This window comes from Balaenoptera physalus, assembly GCF_965194825.1.
Source record: "Balaenoptera physalus genome assembly, chromosome: 10".
NCBI lineage: Eukaryota > Metazoa > Chordata > Mammalia > Artiodactyla > Balaenopteridae > Balaenoptera > Balaenoptera physalus.
The window spans coordinates 107,275,433-107,297,142 of record NC_138889.1 but is presented as its reverse complement, the minus strand read 5'-3'; the positions used below and the strand labels follow the sequence as shown (position 1 = coordinate 107,297,142).

At 58.7% G+C, this 21,710-nt stretch overlaps 2 protein-coding genes across 4 annotated transcripts; both read left to right on the top strand.

Annotated features, from left to right (window-relative positions):
* Positions 1 to 122: 122 nt before the first annotated feature.
* On the top strand, positions 123 to 16,153 carry MAP3K11 (mitogen-activated protein kinase kinase kinase 11). 3 transcript variants are annotated; one of them, XM_082477223.1, is made up of 11 exons: positions 123 to 263; positions 1,096 to 2,393; positions 7,033 to 7,213; positions 7,402 to 7,550; positions 7,656 to 7,831; positions 7,971 to 8,214; positions 8,719 to 8,832; positions 9,517 to 9,652; positions 9,745 to 9,836; positions 14,640 to 15,047; positions 15,675 to 16,153. In XM_082477223.1, exons 2-11 carry the CDS (start codon positions 1,655 to 1,657, stop codon positions 16,010 to 16,012), a joined length of 2,577 nt encoding a protein of 858 aa, XP_082333349.1. In that variant the 5' UTR covers positions 123 to 263; positions 1,096 to 1,654; the 3' UTR covers positions 16,013 to 16,153. The 3 variants fall into 3 exon arrangements, with proteins under 3 accessions (XP_082333349.1, XP_082333351.1, XP_082333350.1); XM_082477225.1 differs by having other exon boundaries at positions 182 to 263; positions 766 to 2,393; XM_082477224.1 differs by lacking the exon at positions 123 to 263 and adding an exon at positions 724 to 843.
* A 1,904-nt stretch (positions 16,154 to 18,057) lies between these two features.
* On the top strand, positions 18,058 to 21,416 carry KCNK7 (potassium two pore domain channel subfamily K member 7). Its single transcript, XM_082477233.1, has 3 exons — positions 18,058 to 18,456; positions 20,160 to 20,558; positions 20,809 to 21,416. The coding sequence occupies exons 1-3, from the start codon at positions 18,117 to 18,119 to the stop codon at positions 21,012 to 21,014; spliced, it is 945 nt and encodes a 314-aa protein (XP_082333359.1). The 5' UTR covers positions 18,058 to 18,116; the 3' UTR covers positions 21,015 to 21,416.
* The last annotated feature ends 294 nt before the right edge of the window (positions 21,417 to 21,710 follow it).

Here is a 21,710-nt window from a genome sequence, read left to right as displayed (position 1 = left end):
CCCAGTTGGGACCCGGAAAAGGAAAACCTGGCGGCTTGAATGCGCAAGCGCAGGGAAGTAGTGGAGCGATAAGAAGCGGGAGAGTCCTTTAGGCGTGCGCAAAGTCCAGGTCTAAGGGAAGGGACGGTCCGAAAGGCAGAAGCGCTTGGGCGCATGCGCACACCTAAACGTTGCCAATCGAGCGGAGACCACTGCGCGGAACCCAAGGGATAGTTGAGGGGCCATCGAGTAACGGCGGAGTTAACTGGCGCAAAATTCTCCCAGTGAGTTACAAGAGGCGGGGAAAAGGATGGAGGCGCGGATCTCCCTTGGCTAAAGCGACAGTTCGCTACGGGAGCACGCCCCTCTAGGTCCGCCCTTTATAGCGATGGACCTGAAACGTCATGTGCTACCTCTACTTCCAGGTCAGAGCTCAGACTTAAGATTGTAGAGAGCGACCCTCCAAGAACAGGCAGGAATAGTCGAAGTAGGATAGCGTCGTTTTTCTTAAAGTGACAGGCTCAAGGCAATTGGGGTCAATCCAGCGGTTACGAAGGCTGTTTAGCTATTCTGAATCCAATCACTGAGCAAATTTCTTGACCGCAGTTTCAGGTGTCCGCCCCTTCATGGGGAAGAGGCATGAATAAGTGGATTGTTTCCCAGGTGAGGGAAAGAGGAGAGCCTTAGACAACTCGTTCCAAGAGCTCGAGGTGCAGCCAGTTCCGTCCTCCTTGTCTTACCCACCCCCATCCCACTAGCTCTGCAAAGCTGAGCTTCTGGCCCCAGTTTCAGATACGAAGAGAATGAGGCGCAGAGAGGATGGGTCACACAGCCCTGCAACTTCGGAGCCAAGACCGTACTCGGGTTTGCCCCTCTCCCAAGCCCGGTTCTTTGCCCCAATTTTGCTGATGCGGATGTAGAGAGTGGGGATGGCCCGTCCTTAGTAGAAACCAACTTGGACCCTAAACCTGCTGTCATGGGGGGTCGGGGCTACCCTTCCCCACTTTCTGCCTCTCATTGCCCGCCTACCCGGGAACTCCCAGGCCCAGTCGCCCCGCAGCCTCTGGGAGGGGAGCGGTGCTACCCGCCCGCGTCATCTGATGCTGTTTCCTGCAGGAGGGAGAACAGCGGAAAAAAGTGAAACTCCACCCTCCACCTCTGCCTCCCGCCCCCGGGGCCAAAGTACAAAGGGAGGAGGAAGAAGGGAACGGGGTTGGAGCCATCGGGTTGAGAGAGCCCAGCCGGGAAGAGGCAGCTTGGCCCAGCTAGAGACACTCCAGCCACCCGCTGCGCAAAGAGACCCAACCGGAGTCCAGGCGCTGCCCCTTGCTGGCCCCACCTTACACTTGGCGGGTGCCGGAGCTAGACTCCCAGGACTGCTCCAGACTGAGGGACGCCCGGGCCCCTCTGTGCCAGCCATGGTGAGACGCCGGAGGCCCCGGGGGCCCACCCCCCGAGCCTGACCACACTGCCCTAGGTCGCCTTCCTCCGGAAGCCCGAGATGCGGGGGGCCGGGAGGCGACACTCCTGGCTCCCCAGAGAGGCGTGGGTCTGGGGCTGAGGGCCAGGGCCCGGATGCCCAGGTTCCGGGACTAGGGCCTCGGCAGTCAGCAAGGGTGGGGACCAGGGGCACCCAGGGAAGGTCCCCCACACCCACCAACGCCAGCTCCCAGCCATGGAGCCCTTAAAGAACCTCTTCCTCAAGAGCCCGCTGGGGTCATGGAACAGCGGTGGCAGTGGGGGCAGTGGGGGTGGCGGCGGAGGTTGGCCAGAGGGATCCCCGAAGGCGGCAGCTTATGCCAACCCTGTGTGGACAGCCCTGTTTGACTACGAGCCCAATGGGCAGGACGAGCTGGCCCTGCGGAAGGGCGACCGTGTGGAGGTGCTGTCCCGGGATGCAGCTATCTCAGGCGATGAGGGCTGGTGGGCCGGCCAGGTGGGAGGCCAGGTGGGCATCTTTCCATCCAACTATGTGTCTCGGGGCGGCGGTCCACCCCCCTGCGAGATGGCCAGCTTCCAGGAGCTGCGGCTGGAGGAGGTGATCGGCATCGGTGGCTTCGGCAAGGTCTACCGCGGCAGCTGGCGAGGCGAGCTGGTGGCTGTGAAGGCAGCTCGCCAGGACCCCGATGAGGACATCAGCGTGACAGCCGAGAGCGTGCGACAGGAGGCCCGGCTTTTCGCCATGCTGGCACACCCCAACATCATTGCCCTCAAGGCCGTGTGCCTGGAGGAGCCCAACCTGTGCCTGGTGATGGAGTACGCTGCCGGCGGGCCCCTCAGCCGTGCCCTGGCTGGGCGGCGTGTGCCCCCCCATGTGCTCGTCAACTGGGCCGTGCAAATTGCCCGTGGGATGCACTACCTGCACTGCGAGGCCCTGGTGCCTGTCATCCACCGAGACCTCAAGTCCAACAACAGTGAGTTTTGGGGAGCATGGGTGGAGGGTGGCATGGCCCAAGCACACACCTACTGCCAACTCTCAGCTGAGCCTACCTGGGGATCTACTAGAAGCAGGAGTTCCTCCCCTAGGGGAAACTCAGTTGACCAGGGGTGCCCATGGGCTCACACTAGCCCCAAAGCAGGAGTCCCAGGCACGCAACAGAGTCCTTCATGCCCCATCCCCAGAAGGAGTCCTTGACCCCAGCTCACAGCTGCCAAGTTAAAAAAATTGGAACCTCTCACATGGACCATAAGCAACTTGCCTAACCGTGGCCACTACCTCAAGGAAGGAGAGTGCTGGATGCTGGCACCCCCTCATCTTCAGGGAACTCCCCTGAAGTTCACCGTTGTCCTACTGGTGCCTCCTCCCCCCTCCACTTGTGGTGGGCAGCTCCTCCAGAACAGAAATCTCAAAGGGGGAAAAACCACCCCCTTCCCCTGCCCCGTGGTGGTCAAAGCTGGGGCCAGGGATGGAATTCTGGCCCCACCCCTCCCCCCCTGGCTGCATGATCTCTAGCTGGTTATTTCAACTCAGAACCTCGATTTCAGACTCTGTAAAAAGGGAGTGATGGGGAGGGTGAAACGGCTTAACAGGCTGGGCATCCGATGCCCGGCACACAGTGGGTCCTCAGCCATGCGTGTGGATGTTGGAAGGCTGGATCACCAAGAGGGCTTTGCCTGGAATCAGCACTTGGGAGTGGGCGTGGCGGGGCTAAGAAAGACTCAAGCGGTAAGGCACTCCATCTCCAGCCATTTCAGGTCCTACACACTATCCAGCATGGGCCCAAAACAAGCAAGTGACAGGTTTGGAGGGCTTTCTGAAGCAGACGAGCTTCACACCAAGCCCAAAGCAGGGAGTGTTCAGAAAGGTACCCAGTTGGATGCAGGGCCTGACAAGAGCAAAGGCAAGGAGGCAGGACCCAGCACGGTAGTGGAGACCTGGGCTGGGCCTGCTGGGGCCTGAGGCGCAGCTGTAGAGCAAAAGGAAGGGCCGGTGAGGTCAGTGGAGAGGCACGGGTGGCTCTTGGAGGGGTGAGCATGGATATTTTGAGCCTCCTGGCCTGGGCTGAGCATGGGTAAGAGGCTTGTGGAGAGCAGAACACCAGGGCCCAGTGATATCCAAGTCCTTGCCAGGGCCAGAGGGACCACCCCACCCACTCCTCTCATCCACAGTAGGGGGCAGATCCCACCTCTCAGCCTCCCTCCTGGGCCCTAGCCATCTAGGGACCCCCACTCCCTGCCCCAGCCTGAGGGGGATTCCCCAAAGGCCTGGGGGGAGGGGACTCCCGTCTTCTGTTTTTCCTCCAGTTTTCTTTCCAGAAAAAATGGAACAATAGCCCAGGCTCCTGCTCCCCACCCTCCCCACCGCTTCCTGCGTTTCCTGCTGCCCCTGAGCCAGCTTCCTGCCCCTGCTCCAGCCTCTGCTCTCTCCCCAGCCCAGCTGCCTGCAGGGGAGGAAAGAGCTGGGGGTAGGGGGTTTGTGGGAGAGGAAGGAGCCAGGGATTGCACCCCTACTCCCCCCCAGTTCCCTCCCAGAGTCTGGTAGTGGTGAAGGGCAGGCAGGGTACCCTTAGCCTCGCTGAGCCTGGCCTCCCACCTCGCAGACCCCAGTCCTAGGCCCAGGCTGCTGTCTGCGGCATTGGGGGGGGGAGTCCCTGGGATGGGGGGGGCGCAGGCAGGAAACAATGGCGTGATTTTCCTGGACAATGGGGGCCTTGTGAGGAAGCCTGGCAGGGAGAGGAGGGGGAATTCTCTAGGCCCACGAGTCACAGGACTGACCAGCCAGCCCAGCCTGGGCCTGACCTCCCCCAATTCTCCACCAAAGGACCCCCCGCCCCCCCAATGGAGACCTGAGCCAGGCCTCCCAGAAAGGAGAAGTAGGGACCATGGGAGGGAAGCGGAAGAGGCGTAAGCTGCCTAGGCCACTCCCAAGCTTCACAGAGGCAGCCCAGGAAGGGGGCTGGGGGCCAGGTCCCTTTCAGAGGCCAGGGAGCCCTAAGGGGATGCTGGGAGGGGGATCTCTAGCCCCTTCTCCTCTGAGTGACCCCTGACCGCCCCATCCCCAAGGTCTACATCAGACACCAGAAGAGCAACTTGGATTGGAACAAATTCAGGGCACTTGGAAAAAAGCAGGGGACACGGAGGTGAGGATAAGGCTTCACAGGTGTCAGGTCAAGCTGGGGGGTAGGAGGCGGCAGAAAGGCCACCAATAGAAAGAAGTCCTGAGACTTTGAGTGAGTTGCTGCCCCTCTCTGGACTTCAGATTACCTGACCAAAAAAGGGAGGCTGGCCTCCCAGCTTGAGATACTGGCGCAGAAGGTGTTTCACCAGTCTGTGAGGTACCACAAGTGGCTAGAGACCCGACTGAGAAGCAGCCATCAAGAGGATGGGTGGGTCCTGGCACCAGAGGAGGCGGGAGTCCCTCTCCAGCCCCAGTACATGGATCCCTTTGCCTGGTCCCTCTCCAGCTACCTGCCCCAGCCTGCTGCGGTTCTTCTCTGGAATGAACTTTCGCAGAGCTTACTGAATGGTCCAGTTCTGAGTCTTCAGCAGCCGGGCTGGAGGCTGTTGTGAAGCTGGAAGTAAGATGTGATAGAGGTTGGAGGAGAAAGTCAATCTGAGAGAGATTAGCAGCAGAATCTTTAGGTCAACTGTCAGATCCTGTGCTAAAGCTTTAAAAAGTGTGATCTCGCTGGACTTGCCGGGCGGTCCAGTGGTTAAGACTCTGCGCTTCCTCTCTACAGGTGGCAGGGGTTCCATCCCTGGTTGGGGAACTAGGTTCCCACATGCCGCTTGGTGCCGCCAAAAAAAAAAAAAGTGATCTTGTTTAATACTCATGATGACCCTCTGAGGTGGGTTTTGTCGTCATGCTCAGCTTTAACTGTTCAGTACTCAGCCCCAGTTTGGCTAAGAGGAGAGGGTAGGTTGCAGGATCATTCTCTGAATTTTGAGAAATTGTGGGAAGATTTGCCAGGCACGGTGGAAGGATGAAGATGGTTGTTGAGGACATCAGGTAGGGCAGCTGATGGGCAGCTGGATCGACTTCTGAACTGGAGCTCCAAATGTGGGAGATGCCAATGAGGAGTGGGCAGCTGGCACCTGGGAGAGTCCAGGACAGCCTGGGGGCAGTGGGCCAAGGTCAAGGGGAGGCCAGGCTCTGAGGAACGCCAGCATTGAAAAGGCTAAGGGTGGGGAGGCCCTGAAGGAAACAGCAAAAGCAGCCAGAGGTCCTGGGAGCCAAGGACAGCAGGGAGGGGTTGAGCAGCAGTGCCAGATGCCCCCATGAGGCCCAGAGAGCTCGGCCAGCAGCAGGATCAGGAGTTGTGGCTTTAGACCTAGAAAAGTGAATACCCTGCTTCTGTCACCTCCTCTGAGAAGTCTTCCCTGACTCGCCGGGCTGTATTAGGTGCCCGTGTCCCCCACTATGGTGCTGTCACTCTGGGCAGGATTGCTGAGAGGTGTGCCCTGAAAGGACGTGTGTTCAGAAATGTCATTGGCTTGGATGTCACTTCTCTACAATGCAGTTGGCTATAACCAGAAAAGTAGAGAGGCCTCTTCAGAACCTTGAAAATTCTATGATTTTGTCCTCTTTTTATTCCTCTAAAACTTCTCTCCTTTGAGCCATGCTTTTCCTGGTGAGAGATTTGCAAGCTGCTGCTTCTCCTCTCTGTACAGAATATGGTGGCCCCATTTGGGACAAAGCCATGAACCCTTACCATGTCTATCCACTACTACATTTGTCCCAAACTCCTTTCTAGCCAAGAACCACCACTTTCTTAGACCCCTTTCTCTCTCTTCACATCCAGCTGCATCAGTGGATATCTTTTGGAATCTTTCCCCTGGGAGCGGCTGCGCTAGCCACAATGGGACATGGACACCAGGGGTCTGTAATGCCTGCTGGGCCTCCTTTCTCACCAGGGGGTTCCCTCCTGCTCCCCACCCCGAGGCAGGTTCTGATTCACACTCCTGCCTCAGCAAAATGACAAGACACAGGTTTCTCTTGAAATCAAAGTTACATATGCTGAGAGGCTGCCATATTGCCCACTTCTTTCTTTTCTTTTTTTTTTTTTTTTGGCCACACCGTGGCATGTGGAATGTTAGTTCCCCAACCAGGGATTGACCGTGCCCCCTGCAGTGGAAGCGTGGAGTCTTAACCACTGGACCACCAGGAAGGTCCCCATATTGCCCATTTCTATTCCGTGCAGTGTTAGGAGAAAGTTAGAGCACTGGCTTTGGAACCACACAGACCAGGTCGTGGCATCTGCTTTATTTGCATATGCCCTTGGTTAACTCAAATTATTGCTCAGTTTCTTCTTCTGCAAAATGGGGATAATGATGTCTACCTCATAGATTTTTTGTGTGTGTGTGAGTGCTAATGCTGAGTGTAAAATGCCTGGCCTCTAGTAACCCCTTGGTAAATGTTTCCCAGCATTGTGCTTATTGTCTGATTCTACCCCAACCCCAGCTGTGAGCTCTCCAGGGCAAGATTGAGACCAGTTCACCTCGGTGCCCCCAGTACCCAGCCAGGATGTCTGTCAGATGACAGTTTGCTCCCAGCTCCTCCCTTGTCCCCACCACCTGAGCCTGGAGCACCACAGCCCTTCCTCTCTTCCCCAGTTCTGCTGCTGCAGCCCATTGAAGGTGACGACATGGAGCACAAGACCCTGAAGATCACTGACTTCGGCCTGGCCCGCGAGTGGCACAAAACCACGCAAATGAGTGCTGCGGGCACCTATGCCTGGATGGCTCCCGAGGTTATCAAGGCCTCCACCTTCTCTAAGGGCAGCGATGTCTGGAGGTGCGACTGGGTGGAGGCTGGACAGATATGGGGCTGCAGAGGGCAGAGGTGGCTGCCAAAATCTAGGGCTGGGCAGACAAGCAGAGCCCAGAGGGAGGGACACAGACCACTGAGCTCTTGGTTGCCTTGGGATGAAATGGCAACGAATAAGTAGAGGAGGGGACATAGACCCTTTGTCTCACCCACAGTTTTGGGGTGCTTCTGTGGGAACTGCTGACTGGGGAGGTGCCCTACCGTGGCATCGACTGCCTTGCTGTAGCCTATGGAGTGGCCGTTAACAAGCTCACACTGCCCATACCATCCACTTGCCCCGAGCCCTTCGCACAACTCATGGCCGGTAAGGGGATGGGGCAGGAGGGTGAGGGGCAGAGCTCCTTGGCCCAGGACATATCCACTCACAGACCCCTTCTTACCCTGTCCCCCCTCCACTCCGTTTCCCCAGATTGCTGGGCGCAGGATCCCCACCGCAGGCCCGACTTCGCCTCCATCCTTCAGCAGTTGGAGGCACTAGAGGCGCAGGTCCTGCGGGAAATGCCGCGGGACTCCTTCCATTCCATGCAGGAAGGCTGGAAGCGCGAGATCCAAGGCCTCTTTGACGAGCTGCGGGCCAAAGAAAAGGTGGGAGGAGTCGGGGTCCCAGGGTTGGAAGGGGACGCGGGGAAGGAATGTCTCCCCCGTTTCCATGGGGCAGAAGGTGGGGGTGAGCGTCTGAGATCGTACCCGACTGACTCCACCGCCTCCATTGTCCCGGGCACAGGAACTACTGAGCCGCGAGGAGGAGCTGACCCGCGCGGCGCGTGAGCAGCGGTCACAGGCAGAACAGCTGCGGCGGCGCGAGCACCTGCTGGCTCAGTGGGAGCTGGAGGTGTTCGAGCGCGAGTTGACGCTTCTGTTGCAGCAAGTTGATCGCGAACGGCCGCACGTTCGCCGCCGCCGCGGAACCTTCAAGCGCAGCAAACTCCGCGCGCGCGACGGCGGCGAGCGCATCAGCATGCCGCTCGGTAAGGGGCGGGTCCCAGCACGCTGCCCGCCATTGGCTTCGTGGGCGGAGGGGTGGGGTCAGGCGGGTGTGCTGGCCACACCGGGATTGGTCTCGGGCGTTGGTGGCTGGGCCTGTGAGCTGAAGCTGGAAGGGGTGGGGCCAGGAGTGTGTTTTCTTTTGTGGGCGGGTTCTGGCGGGAATATTTGCATGTCGGCCTGGGAGTGGCTACGGCCGGGAAGGGGCGGGGCTCATGAAAGTTCTGAGAAAGCCGAGGGAGTGGGGTGGGCCGCCTCCTGGGAATCTCCGACTCCGCTGCTCTTCCCCGGGTAGAGGTTTGCTTTCCTTACCGAGAGCCTGGGGCCCAGGAAGGCAGTGAGGCCGACCCCAGTCACCCAGCCACTGTGCCAGGCCCGGTTCCAGCACTGCCTGCGTGGCCTGGGAGCTGCCGAGGGGCCCAGCGGGTTAGGATCCAGTCTCTCCTTCACCACAAACCTGCACCCTGCTTCCCTCCCAACCCCACCAGACTTCAAACACCGCATCACCGTGCAGGCCTCTCCCGGCCTGGACAGGAGGAGAAACGTCTTCGAGGTCGGGGCTGGGGACTCGCCCACCTTCCCCCGGTTCCGGGCCATCCAGTGTAAGAAACTTCGACTTCCCTTGCCCATGCCCTTACCCCCAGACCTTATCCTTTTGTCAGTCAAACCTTATCCTTGGAAGTGGATCCCACACACTGTCTCCTCCTCTTCCCCCCTGCTCCGAGGCTCCCTCCCCTATCCGTCTAAACTGGTACCTCTACGTTCCCTAAGCAGCATGCATTTTACAACTTTTTTCAGTCTAGCAATTGTATGACACTATGTCCCATTCATTTTCCTAAAGACTTTGCTAATATTAACTTAATTCCTCACGAAGACCCTGTGAGGTAGATGTCCTTGTTATTATATAAGTTTTACTAGTGAGAAAAGTAACTGCCTAATGCTGCACAGCTAGTAAGTGGCAGAGTCAGAATTCAAACCCATGCAGTTTGCTGCAGTGGCTGTACTAACTACTAAGCAGCAAATGCCGGGTGAAGAAGGACTAGATGAGATGCCTCACTGCCAGTCCCAGGACCGCACATCACCTACCCCGCCCCAGTTCTGTTCAGATTCTCCGTGGCCCAAAGCTCACCCTGGGAATGGGATGGGGCCCAGCCTGACCCACCCCCCACCCCCATCCTCCAAGAAGTTGCCCCTGGAGCTCGATTCTCATGATGGGAGGACAAGGATCAAGGTTTTTGACCTCAGCTCAGACTCCTTCCATCCCCCCCTCCCCCTGCCCACCACAGTGGAGCCTGCAGAACCAGGCCAGGCATGGGGCCGACAGTCCCCAAGACGTCTAGAGGACTCAAGCAATGGAGAGCGGCGAGCATGCTGGGCCTGGGGTCCCAGTTCCCCCAAGCCCGGAGAAGCCCAGAACGGGAGGTGAGTGCCTGAGTGCCACCCACCGAGTGTCTTCTGCCTCCCAACAGTCCCGAGATTCACGAAGCACAACTCCCCTCTCGTCCCCTCACCAGGAGAAGGTCCCGCATGGACGAAGCCACGTGGTACCTGGATTCAGATGACTCATCCCCCTTAGGATCTCCTTGCACACCCCCCATGCTCAATGGTGAGTGGCCTTGTCTCCCCGCAGCAGACTGTTGCTGCACTCCTGTGGGTACTATGGGGAGGCTACAAGAAGCCAGCCTTCAAGGCAGGCCATTCCTAGAACCCAGGTCTGACCCATCAGCCCACAACTGAGCTGGATCCAGCCTAGGCCTCAGGGACCCTATTCAGGGCTGGCCTGCAAGAGGGCTCTCCCCTGGCCCTGTGGCAGCTGCTGTGCCCTCAGCAAGCTCCAGGGAAGACAGGAAAACAAGGAACGGTGCCCCCCATTTGGGACCCAGGGGAAGCTGGGCCGAGAGAAGAGAAGGAAACTGTGCATGTGGGGTGGAGCTAGACAAGTGGCTGCCACACTGTGCTTCTCAGAGTCCCTTCTGGGGAGCCTGTAGGTGGAGAAGAGGATAAGAAATCTGAACGGGTGGTGATCTAGGGCCAACTCACTGCATCTGGGGCAGTTCTGGACTTTTCTGTTTTCCATAATGGCAATAGCACTGTGTGTCAGGCATTCCATCCAAGCAACAATCTCATGAGGGATTATTATACCCATCTGAGAGATGAGAAAACAGAGGCTCTGCGAGGTAAAGTCATCTGCCTAAATCCCCCAGCTAAGGATTTGAACCCAGGGAGACTTTGACTCTCATGCTCATAGTGAGCTTTCCCAGAAACTTTCACCTGAAGAAAGGGTTTCTCACATACAAACTACTTGGGAAGCTAGGGGGTTAGCAGAAACTGGGGCTCCTGTGTCAGAGGGACAAGGGCTCAGCTCAGCACTGCCCAGAATTGGCAGGGACTAGAAAGTTGCAGCCTCCCTTGCCCGTGGGTCCCTTTAGAGCCCCCAGCTGTACCTGCTTCTCACAGCCAGAATATAGGACCTGGCTTAGGTGTTATCAGACCAGAGTCCTATTCAGCAAACAAGTTAGACTCATTCCTCTCACCCCACCCAGCGCGTCATGTCCACCATTACCTGAGCTACATTTTATAGAGGAGGAAACTGAGGCACAGAGAGGTTAAGTGGTTTGAAATAGCACATACAGCAGAACAGGGATTTGAGCCCAGGTCTGACTCCAGAGGCAGGGCCCTGCAGCCCCGTCTGCCACACCATTTTCTGCTCCACCAGTTGCATTGCCCCAAGCTAGTTGTGCTGCAGGCACTGAACTGAGAATTGGAAGGCCAAGGGGGCTGCTTGGAGTTACCTGCTCTAGAACGTCCCAGGCCAGAAGGGTCAACGGAGAACTTGAGGTCCTGTCAACCTGAGTGTGTAGTCTGAAGGAGCCCCTGACCATATTCTGCAGATCCATTTGGCCTTACCCTCCCTGAGCTCCCAGGAGCAGGGACACAACGGCCTGGACTCCATCTTTCTCCGGCTTGCCCTCTTACCTAAAAGGATATCACCTGTCCCAGCCCAGCTGCTGGCTGAGCACTTGGTTCCCCTCGTGCAAGCCCACCCTCCAGCCATCTTGGGCGCACTCTCGAGTGCTTGACCTTGACCTCCCAACCACCCACAGAGTGAAAAACCTGGCTAAGAATCAAAGACCCTGTGAGATTGTCCCAGGCATTAGCCATACCACCGGGGAGCCCCATCTCCCACCCCTTGTCCGCACCTGGGTGTTCTGGCCCCTGGGGAACTGGTTGCAACGAGTGGCAGATTGGTGGGTGCAGTCAGCCCGCACTGACAGCAAGTGCCCCATGAAGCTTGTTGCCCTGGAGCCACTAACTACCACGTGGCCGTGTCCTCTCTGTGAGGCCCCACAGAAGCGATTTCACCTTCATCTCTGGGTCAAGAATGGTTTTTCTGCTTTCTCCTTAACAACAGGGTTGCCAACTCTTACTACCAGGGAGCTTAGAAGCAAATTAAAATCCTTGCCGAGTTACCTGGGGCAAGTCGCTTACTTCTGGGAACCTCAGTTTCTCAGGATATCGGCCTCAGGAACTTCTTTCCATTCTTAGTTTGTGTGCTGACCTCCAGCTTCACTTAACTTTGTTCCATTTTTCTTGCCTGTTTTAAACATGTTTTTCCCCTGTTCTGTTTAAACTCACTGTAAATGATCAGTTTCTTCACCTGTAAAGTAGGGTAACAGCAATCACCTTACATGGTTGTCACAAGGATTATAAGAATGGACTCTTCCATCAAACATGTATTGACACATATTATGAGCCAGGCATCAATGTGCTAGAGATCAACACTGCCCTGACCTCGGGGAGGGCCTAGTCTGGTGGAAAAGCAGACTCAGAAATAAACAAGGACAGTAGGGAGTAGTACGTGGTGGGGTGAGGGCTGTACAAGGCATAACATGAGCAAGAACTGCACAGGTTACAGGGGATTCTGGCAAAGCTTCTAAAAGAGGAAAAACCTCTTGTTTTCCTCTCCATTCTACTCACTTCACTTCTGACACTAGATGCCTGGGGGTTTTCCCCACACCGACCAATTCTGGGACACCAGCTGGGCGTCCTACAATTCAATCCAATTCTAACACTGCCTACCTGGAGTTAGTTTGTGTCAGACCCCACAGGTTAAGGGTTCAGGCCCACAGGACTGCTCCTCCCCACTTCAGACACCAGTTGTAAGTTCGGGTTGTCACCTGTGCTCCCCACCAACCAGCTATAAATCAGAGGTCCCCACGACCCCCTCCTCAGACCTGATAATTTGCTAGAACAGCTCACAAAGCTCAGGAAAGCCATTTACTTACTAGATTACCAGTTTATTAAGAAGGATACAGGTCAAGAACAACCAGATGGAAGAGATGTGTAGGGCAGAGTATGTGGGAGGACACAGAGTTTCCACGCCCTCTCCAGGCACGCTACTTTCCCAGCACCTCCACTGGTTCACCAACCCAGAAGTTCTTGGAACCCTTTGGCTGGGTTTTCATGGAGGCTTCATTACATGGACATGATTGATTGATTAAATTCTTGGCCATTGGTGATGGGATTCAATCTCCAGCTCCTCCCCTCCCCAGTGCAGGTGGAGGCTGAAAGTTCCAACCCTCTAATCACATAGTTCGTTCCCTTGGCAACCAGACCCCATCCTTAGGAGCTTTCCAAAAATGACTGCATCAATATGAACTCAGATGTGGTTAAAAGAGCTCCTTATGAATAACAAAAGGCGCTCCTTTCACCTTTATCATTCTAACACTTAGGAAATTCCAAGGGTTTGGGGAGTTCTGTACCAGGTATGAGATGAAGACAAAATATATACTTTTTTATAAATCAGAATGTCACAGCTTCACAGAGGACATGACATCTCAGCTGGGTCTTGAATGGTAAATAAGGGATCACTGAGAGCCGAGGTGGGGAAGGTGTGCTGAGCGGAGGGAATAGTGTGTGTACAGCCGTGGGGCCCACCACACCTGAGGAAGAGGAATCCTGGTTGGAACTCAGAGGGAGAGTTGAGAGCCAGGGACTCACAGGCCTGAAGCAGCAAGTGGGGTTCAGGCCTGCAATCCCCTCAGTCTGTGGAGCCCAGTGCAGCCCCAGCACATGGGCCAGCAGATGTTTGTTGAATGAATGAGTGAAGCTGGAAAGGCAGGTAGGAGCCCGTTCAGGAAGGGCCTGGAAATTGATGGGGGAGTTTTTAAGCAGAGACTTGTCTTTAGCAGATTTGCATTTTAGAAGGCAGTGGCCACTGCAGGGGTGGGGTGGGGTGGGGGGATAAGAGTCAGAGAGATGGGGGGAATTCCCTGGCGGTCCAGTGGTTAGGACCCCTGTGCTCTCACTGGCAAGGGCGCGGGTTCAGTCCCTGGTCAGGGAACTAAGATCCCGCAAACCGCATGGTGTGGCCAAAAAAAAAAAGAGATGGGGTAAGGGTTGTGGCTGCGGACAGGGACCCCAAGCAAAGTCCTGGTTCATAGCAGAAGCTCACTTTCCCCAGCTTTGCATTTCTTCCTCTGGACACCCAGCCCAGTGCTCCACTCCAGGCAGGCCCAAGGAAGAGAGAGAAGGCTTTGAAACCCAGACACGGGGCTTAGACTTTCTTCTAGTGGCAGTGGAAAGCCATGGCAAGTTCTAGAGCTAAAGAGGACCTGACAAAATTGGGGTTTGTGGGAGGCCATCACAGACTGCCCTACGTCCTCAATGACAGGTTCCCCAGACCCAGCCCAGGTGGTCTAGAATGGAGTCGGGCCAACCCTAGGCCCACAGGTTAGGACACAGATGTCCTGAAATCCAGGGCAGTGCGGGCTTAGCTGAGCCCTTAACCTCTCCAAGCCTGGGGCATGAGGATCAGACAACACAGTGCCCCTAAGTCATTCAGCTCAGGCCTGACTCAGACAACCCACCTCTCTGAGCCTCCACTTCCTCATTTCTGGAATAGGGACAGCGACGCGTGCCTCTCAGGGCTGTTGTGTACACTGGAATCGACCTGTGTGCTACCGCTGGAGGGGGGGCAGGCAAGCAGAAGGACCAGGGCTGCCCAGCCAGGAAGGAGGTGGGCACAGAGCACGGGTCCCAGGCCTGTCCCTGGACCCCTCCGGATATCCACTGAGGCGACTGAGGCCCCGATCTGGCCTCAGCTTGCTTGCTGGTGGATCCCCTGCCTTCCCTCCAGCCCACCCTCCATCTCTGGGCTTCAGGGCACCTGGTTGCCTCCCAGGCTTTGCTCCTGCTGGTTCCTGAGACTGCGATGCCCACCCCACCCCGCCCCTTCTGAAAGGCCAGAATGTGTGTCTGCTGGGGGAGGCGCGGCGGCCTGGGAGGAGTTGGGCTGGCAGAGCAGTTGAGTCAGGGAAGCTGTCGGAGGGGAACAGAAGTCAGTCCTTGCTCCAGGGCCGCCGAGGGGTCCGCCCGAAGTCGGCCTAACCTGTGTACCCGCCACCAGGTAACCCCCCGCGGCCGAGCCCGGAGCCCGAGGAGCCGCGGCGGCCGGGCCCGGCGGAGCGCGGCAGCGGCTCCGGGACGCCCAAGCTGATCCAGCGCGCGCTGCTGCGCGGCACCGCCCTGCTCGCCTCGCTGGGCCTCGGCCGCGACCTGCAACCCCCGGGGGGCCCGGGCCGCGAGCGCGGGGAGTCCCCGCCAACGCCCCGCGCCCCGCTGCCCACGCCGTCCCCCGCCGAGCCGCCTCCCTCCCCGCTCATCCGCTTCTCCCCCGAGATGCCAGACGCCCAGGCCTCCCCGCTGAGCCCCGACGCCCCCGGCTCGCCCGCCCCCGCGCCCCTGCTGCTGGAACTGGGTGTGCCCGCCGGCCAGCCGTCAGCCAAGAGTCCCCGACGCGAAGAGGAGAGGCGCGGTGAGTGGCTTCTGCCTGGTGACAGAGGGAGGAGGGGCTGGTGGGGACGTGCAGGGCAGTACGGCCGGGGCCACAGCTGTCTGCTGGACCCCAGACCGCCCCCTCAGGGCGATGAGGATGCGCCGTAGGGAACTGAGTTCCCCGTTCAGCCATCCATGGGGGGGGGCGGGGCGGGGCGGGGCGGGGGCCAGGCCAGGCCAGTTGTGAGATAATAGAAATAATGAAGATGATGACGCTAGCGAGCTCCTACTGGTTGCTTACTTGTGCCAGGCACTGTTCCTAGTGCTTTACAGAGGTTGCCTCATTCAGTCATCGAAACAAGGCTGTGAACTAGGTACTCTGGTTATACCTATTTTTTAGATGAAATATCAAGGGACTCCAGGCTCCCACTAGTAAGTGGCCGAGCTGGGATCCAAGCCCAGGTCTCTCTGCTCCAGAGGACTCCTCACTCTTAACTGCTACATAGTAAACAGATGCACCACCAAGCATGAAGGGCCATGGAAGCTATGAGTCCCGTAACTCACTGTACAGATGAGGAAACTGAGGCCCAGAGCAGGGCAGTGCCTCCTGTGGACACCCAGCAGTTGGTGACTGCCTGACCTTGGCCCCTTCCCCCTCCCTTCATAGGAAGCGCCGTCTCACCCCTACCAGGGATATCACGCTCCGCTCCTGGCACCCCAGGTACCCCACGCTCACCGCCTCTGGGCCTCATCAGTCGACCTCGGCCCTCACCCCTTCGCAGCCGCATCGACCCATGGAGCTTTGTGTCAGCCGGGCCACGGCCTTCACCCCTGCCCTCGCCACAGCCTGCGCCCCGCCGGGCACCCTGGACCTTGTTCCCAGACTCAGACCCCTTCTGGGACTCTCCACCCGCCAACCCCTTCCGAGGGGGCCCTCAGGACTGCAGGGCGCAGACCAAAGACGTGGGTGCCCAGGCCCCGTGGGCGCCAGAGGCAGGGCCCTGAGTGGGCCGGGCTGCTCTCCACGCTCCCACCGCCCTCCAGGAACCTCAGCACACACTGGAATAGGAGCCGGGCAAGCCTCTGTGGCTGCCGTGGTTTCGCCCAGGGACCCCGCCCCCTCGGGGGGTCAGGAACACTACACTGCACAGGAAGCCTTCACACTGGACGGGGGGCCTGCACCCCTCCACACCTGCAACGTGTGGGTCCCCCGACTTACCCGCCCCACTGGGGCCCAACACTGTACCCAGCTGGTTGGGAGGACCAGAGCCTGACTCAGGGAATTGCCCCCAGGGGTGGTGCAGGGAGGAGGGGAGGTGCAGGGGAGAGGGGCCGGCCTTAGCTGTCACCAGCACTTTTGACCAAGTCCTGCTACTGTGGCTCCTGCCCCAGGGCTTCGTGCCCGGGCCCCCCTGCCCCGGGGGTCATCTGGGGCCGGGGCTCTCTGAGTGCCTTCCTGCTGCCCCGGCCAGGGTTGGGACCACGGCCTCGGGATCCAATGAAGCCAAATAAACTCCCCAAGCTGTCTCCCCAAGCACAGCCTGTCACTTTCTTGGAGGTAACCAGGGGATCCAAACTGTCACATGACCCTGTTGACCTCATGCCCTCAGCACAATGGCAGTTGGCCTGGGCCTAGGCTGGGATGCTCTGCACCACATCCCTCTCCTGGGATCAAGTCCGCTTGATCATCAGGCATTCAAGGCCCTTCTCAGCCTCCCTGGCACCCACACGCTCGGGCCTCACCCATCTTCTCCCACCCTCACCAAGCCTTTCCCACCATTTCAAGCAACTGTGTTTGCTCTGATTCTTCCTGTTGCTGGGTGGTCCCGGCTTATCCTTAAGGCCCAGCAACAACATCACCTCCCCTGGGATGCCCTCCCGGCCATGCTGCTCCCACCCCAGGCAGCTCGCTGAACTCAGGAGCCCACAGCCCTCTGGGTGGCATCTTGGTGGTTTGTCCTGGGTTTGTTTCTATCCCGTGGTCTGGACACAGGAGGGGGTCCCCCACCCTGACACCTGGCTCCACTCAAGCCTCTCTTAACGCCACGGGGCTCTGCGGACCACCCCCCCCCACACCACGCCCCGGGGCAGGGGACCCTGGGCCCAGCGCCCCCATGGTTTACATGAGTCGGGGGCCGGGCTCCCTCTCCCCGTCCCCTGCGCATTCCGTGGCAGCCAGACCTACTGTGACTCCAGTGTTCACCAGGGTGGGGACTCAGGAGGGCTGGGCATGAAGGGTTCTCAGGAAGCTCTCAGAGTGGAGGAAGCACCATCTGTCCAGGGCGCTCCGGGCATCCTCCACTCCTGTCCTCACCTCACCACCCTGCCCCACCTGCCCCATCCCAGGTCCCACCAGCCCTCTCCCACTCCACAGCCCAGGCTGCCACCCTTCCATCCGGGATGCTTGCACTAGCCCCCTCCATAAGTCCCCTGAGCCACATGTCCTCAAGGCCCTGTGTCCCGACCCCCAATCCCCGCCCCACCCCAGCAGGCCCCTGCTTTTCTCACCACCCTAGCTCTTTCCCACCGGGCCTGGCCTCTTCTCTTCCCCAGCTGAAATGTCGCTCCTCAGAGGAGCTTTCCAGGTGATGTTCCCCTCCCCCAGAACTCTCTCCCATTACCCAGGGCGTTTCCTTCAGGGAGCTTATGGTGATGTGAACTTGTCCTGCGTCCTTGCTAACAGGTTTCTTGTGGGAACACCAGGAGGGCAGGGACCCGGTCTGTCCTCTCCCCTAACGTCCTCTGGGTCCGGGCACCTGCTGAGCGGGTGAATGGGGTCTGTGACTGAGTGAGATCATCCTTGAATAAACCACCACAGTGTGCCTGGAAGTTACCTCTCGGGATCTCGCCTTCCTCCATCCTGCCCCGGACCGCCCACCACCCGACCACCCAGCTTTGGCGAACTGGGCAAAAAACTTCTTGACCCAGAAACTGGGAGGAGTTATCCAGCTCACCTCCTCGCCTCACCCTCCCAGTCCCACTGGCCCCAGCTGATGCCCCAGGCTTCCCTCCCTCTCCAGCCACCCACGCAGCACCTCCTCCCAGCCCCACCCTGCCCGGCCCCTCCCAGGTGCCTGTGGTGGAGCAGTCGGCTCCCAGGGCACCTCTGATGGACTCTGGGTGGCACACCATGGGGGCTCTGAGGCCCTGGGCCCGATACGGGCTACTGGTTGGGGCCCACCTGCTAGCCCTGGGGCTTGGGGCTGCAGTGCTCCAGGCCCTGGAGGGGCCTCCAGCACTCCGGCTCCAGGCCAACCTCAGGGCCGAGCTGGCCACTTTCCAGGCGGAGTACGGGGCCTGCCTGCCACCCAGGGCACTGGAAGAGCTGCTGGGCACCGCCCTGGCAGCCCAGGCCCACGGGGTTTCCAGCCTGGGCAATGGCTCCGAGACCAGGAACTGGGATCTGCCCTCGGCCCTACTCTTCACTGCCAGCCTCCTCACCACCACGGGTAAGGCCACCAGAAGGCCGGGCAGGAAGGGGCTCTTGAGGCCATTGCTACTTGGGGTCCCTGGGGGTGCAGCCCTCCCCCCAGCCCCAAAGTGCTAGACAGAGCCCAGGCCTTATTAGGCCTGTCATCACAGCTGGGGCTCCCCACACCAACACACCCCAACTAGTGCCTCAACTTCAACTGCCAGGAGGGCTGTGGGCTCCTCAGTCCCACCCCCAGGCACCCTTTGAGACCCAGGAGAGGTGCCCAGACCCCGCGGGCCTGAGGCGAGACCGGGAACATGAATTATGGGATGGATTCTTGGATGGAGGGAAATGGAGTGAACCCAGGGAGTACAGGACCACCATCCCAGAAAGAGTGTGAGGGAAGGCTCCTGGGGGAGGAAGTCCCCATGAGATGTTAGCCAAGGCAAGAGGGCACAGAGATAGACACGAAGGAATTCCTGGCAGAGGGAACAGCATGTGTGAAGGCCCAGAGAAATAAAGCAATGGGACCCACAGCCCTGGGGGGATTTGTCCTGGAAAGTGTCTGAATATTTTTTAAAGGCCATTTTCCATCTTCTTTTTTTTAATTTTATTTATTTATTTATTTTTGGCTGTGTTGGATCTTCATTGCTGTGTGCAGGCTTTCTCTAACTGCGGCAAACGGGGGCTACTCTTCATGGTGGTGCGCAGGCTTCTCATTGCGGTGGCTTCTCTCGCTGCAGAGCACGGGCTCTAGGCGTGTGGGCTTCAGTAGTTGTGGCACGTGGGCTCAGTAGCTGTGGCTCACGGGCTCTAGAGCACAGGCTCAGTAGTTGTGGTGCATGGGCTTAGTTGCTCCGCAGCACGTGGGATCTTCCCAGACCAGGGCTCAAACCTGTGTCCCCTGCATTGGCAGGAGGACTCTTGACCACTGAGCCACCAGGGAAGCCCCATTTTCCATCTTCTTTTGGAAAAATTGGGAAACCTATTTGCACTGAGCCAGAATCCTTGTTGGAGTAGAACAGGGCCTGCCCTGGGGGCAGAGTACATGCTCTCCAGCCCACCCCAGTCCCCACCACTCCCTTTTGTCTTACTTCTGACTCCTCTAGGTATTTGTGTTTACAACCCTGGACCAGCCAACCCTGTTCCCCCAGCATGCCCCCCTCTTTCACCTCTCCCTGCCTTTGCACACGCTTTTCCAGCCTTGAATGCCTTCTCTCATGTGTGCTGCCTCTTTTGCAGCCCTTCGTGTCAGGTGTCCTGACTGGTTTTCCTGCCTGCCTTCCCCACTGGAGCCTGGGCAGACTCTGATTCCAGCACAAGGCCTGGCACCCAGGATAACTTGATATACCTTTGGGGAATGAAAGAAGGGGTAACATTTCACCTGGTGGGTTTGGAAGTGGGGGTCAAGGGCAGAGCTGAGGAATCTCTCAGGAAGCCAGGCTGCCTTGGGGTAGGACAGCAGCTCTCAGAACTGTCCCAGCTACAAGAGGCCTGAGTGGACTGTCTCTTTTAATTCTTTCTTGTTCCAGAAAATAAAAGAGTGGCCCGGAGAGGTTAAGGGACTTGAGTAAGACCCCAAGTGAATGAGGAGCAGAGCCAGAGCGAGCCCCGGCCTGAACAGTTCCGGCAATCTCGGCCACCAGAGGGCAGCCTTCTACCGGAGGGAGGCTGGAGGAAGTGGGTACCCGGCAGGCATCCCACTCAGGTGCTCATTACCCATGTCTCTCTTCTCTCCAGGTTATGGCCACATGGCCCCACTATCGGCAGGTGGAAAGGCCTTCTGTGTGGTCTACACATCCCTGGGGCTGCCAGCCTCCTTAGCACTTGTGGCTGCACTGTGCCACTGCCTGCTGCCTCTGCTCAGACACCCGGGTGCCTGGGTAGCCATCCACTGGCAGCTGACGCCAGCCACGGCTGCGCTACTGCAGGCATCTGGACTGGGCCTACTAGTGGCTGGTATCTTCATGCTGCTGCCAGCACTGGTGCTGTGGGGTCTGCAGGGCAACTGCAGCCTGCTGGAGGCCATCTACTTCTGCTTCAGCTCACTCAGCACCATCGGCCTGGGGGACCTGCTGCCTGGCCGTGATCATGGCCTGCATCCAGTGCTTTACTACCTCGGCCAGTTCGCACTTCTGGGTGAGTCCAGCTGCCAAGGAGCGTGACAGGGAGGAGAGGAGGGAAGAGGAGCCTGGACTACAACTCCCATAAGCCACTGGGGGAGGCTAAGCCTCACGGGTTGGAAGGACCCTGCCCCAGGGCAGGGTGTGGGAGGTTTACTCCCAAGTGTTAAGAGAATTGTGAGCGCGGGTGCGGGTCACTGGCTGGGAGGTGAGTGGGGAGCATTGTCAGCACCCTGAGAGCTGCCCCAGTAACCTCTCCTCCCCAGGTTACTTGCTCCTGGGGCTCCTGGCCATGCTGCTGACCGTGGAGATGTTCTTGGAGCTGCCCCAGGTCCGTGCCATGGTGAAGTTCTTCAGGTCCAGGGGCCCTCTGAACGCTGAGGACGAAGGTGGCATCCTAGGCCAGGATGAACTGGCTCTGAGCACCCTGCCACCCTCAGCAGCAGCCCCAGAACGGGCCCCAGCTTGCTGACAGGTGTCAGTGATGGAGTTGAGCTCCTTTCAGGTGGAGAAGCCTGAGGAGGAAGCCATCGGGAGTGGCTGGGGAAGCCTCTGGAGGTGGGAGGGGAAGGGATGGATGTGAGGACCTCAGGGAATAATGTGTTAATAAAAAATAAAACGGGCAACACCGCCGACTGTTTTCGTCTCGTTTCGAAATGGGACTTCCCTACAGCAATCAGCAACCCAAACCCCATCATCCTTCGAAGGCAGAGGTCAAGCCTCTGGTCTGGCCTCCGCCGGCATCTGAGAACCTCAACTCCACACAGCCCCAGCAAGGATCGCAGACAACCTTATCCGCCGAGACCCCACCCCCTTCCTTCTATTGAAAGCCCCAGTCGTCCTGAGAAAGCCCCGGAGCACTGGCTTGGCCTTTTCTAACTTTATTGCTCGCGAGGAACCGGAAGAGGGGGGAGGGCGCGGGCGCGGCAGTTCACGAGCCGTCCCTCTCCCTCGGGGCTGGCCGGCCGGGTCCTGCCCTCGGGGAGGGGTTCTGGGGGGCGCGCCTGGGACCCCCCAGCCCACCACGAACACACGCACACACACTCACACGGACTAATAAATACGCCCGGGCGGCGCGGCCGCCCAGCCGCCCCTGTCCGTCGGGGCCTGAAGGGCCGCGCGTCCCCTCCTGGTAAAGGGTGACGACGGCCCCTACTGGCCACGCGCG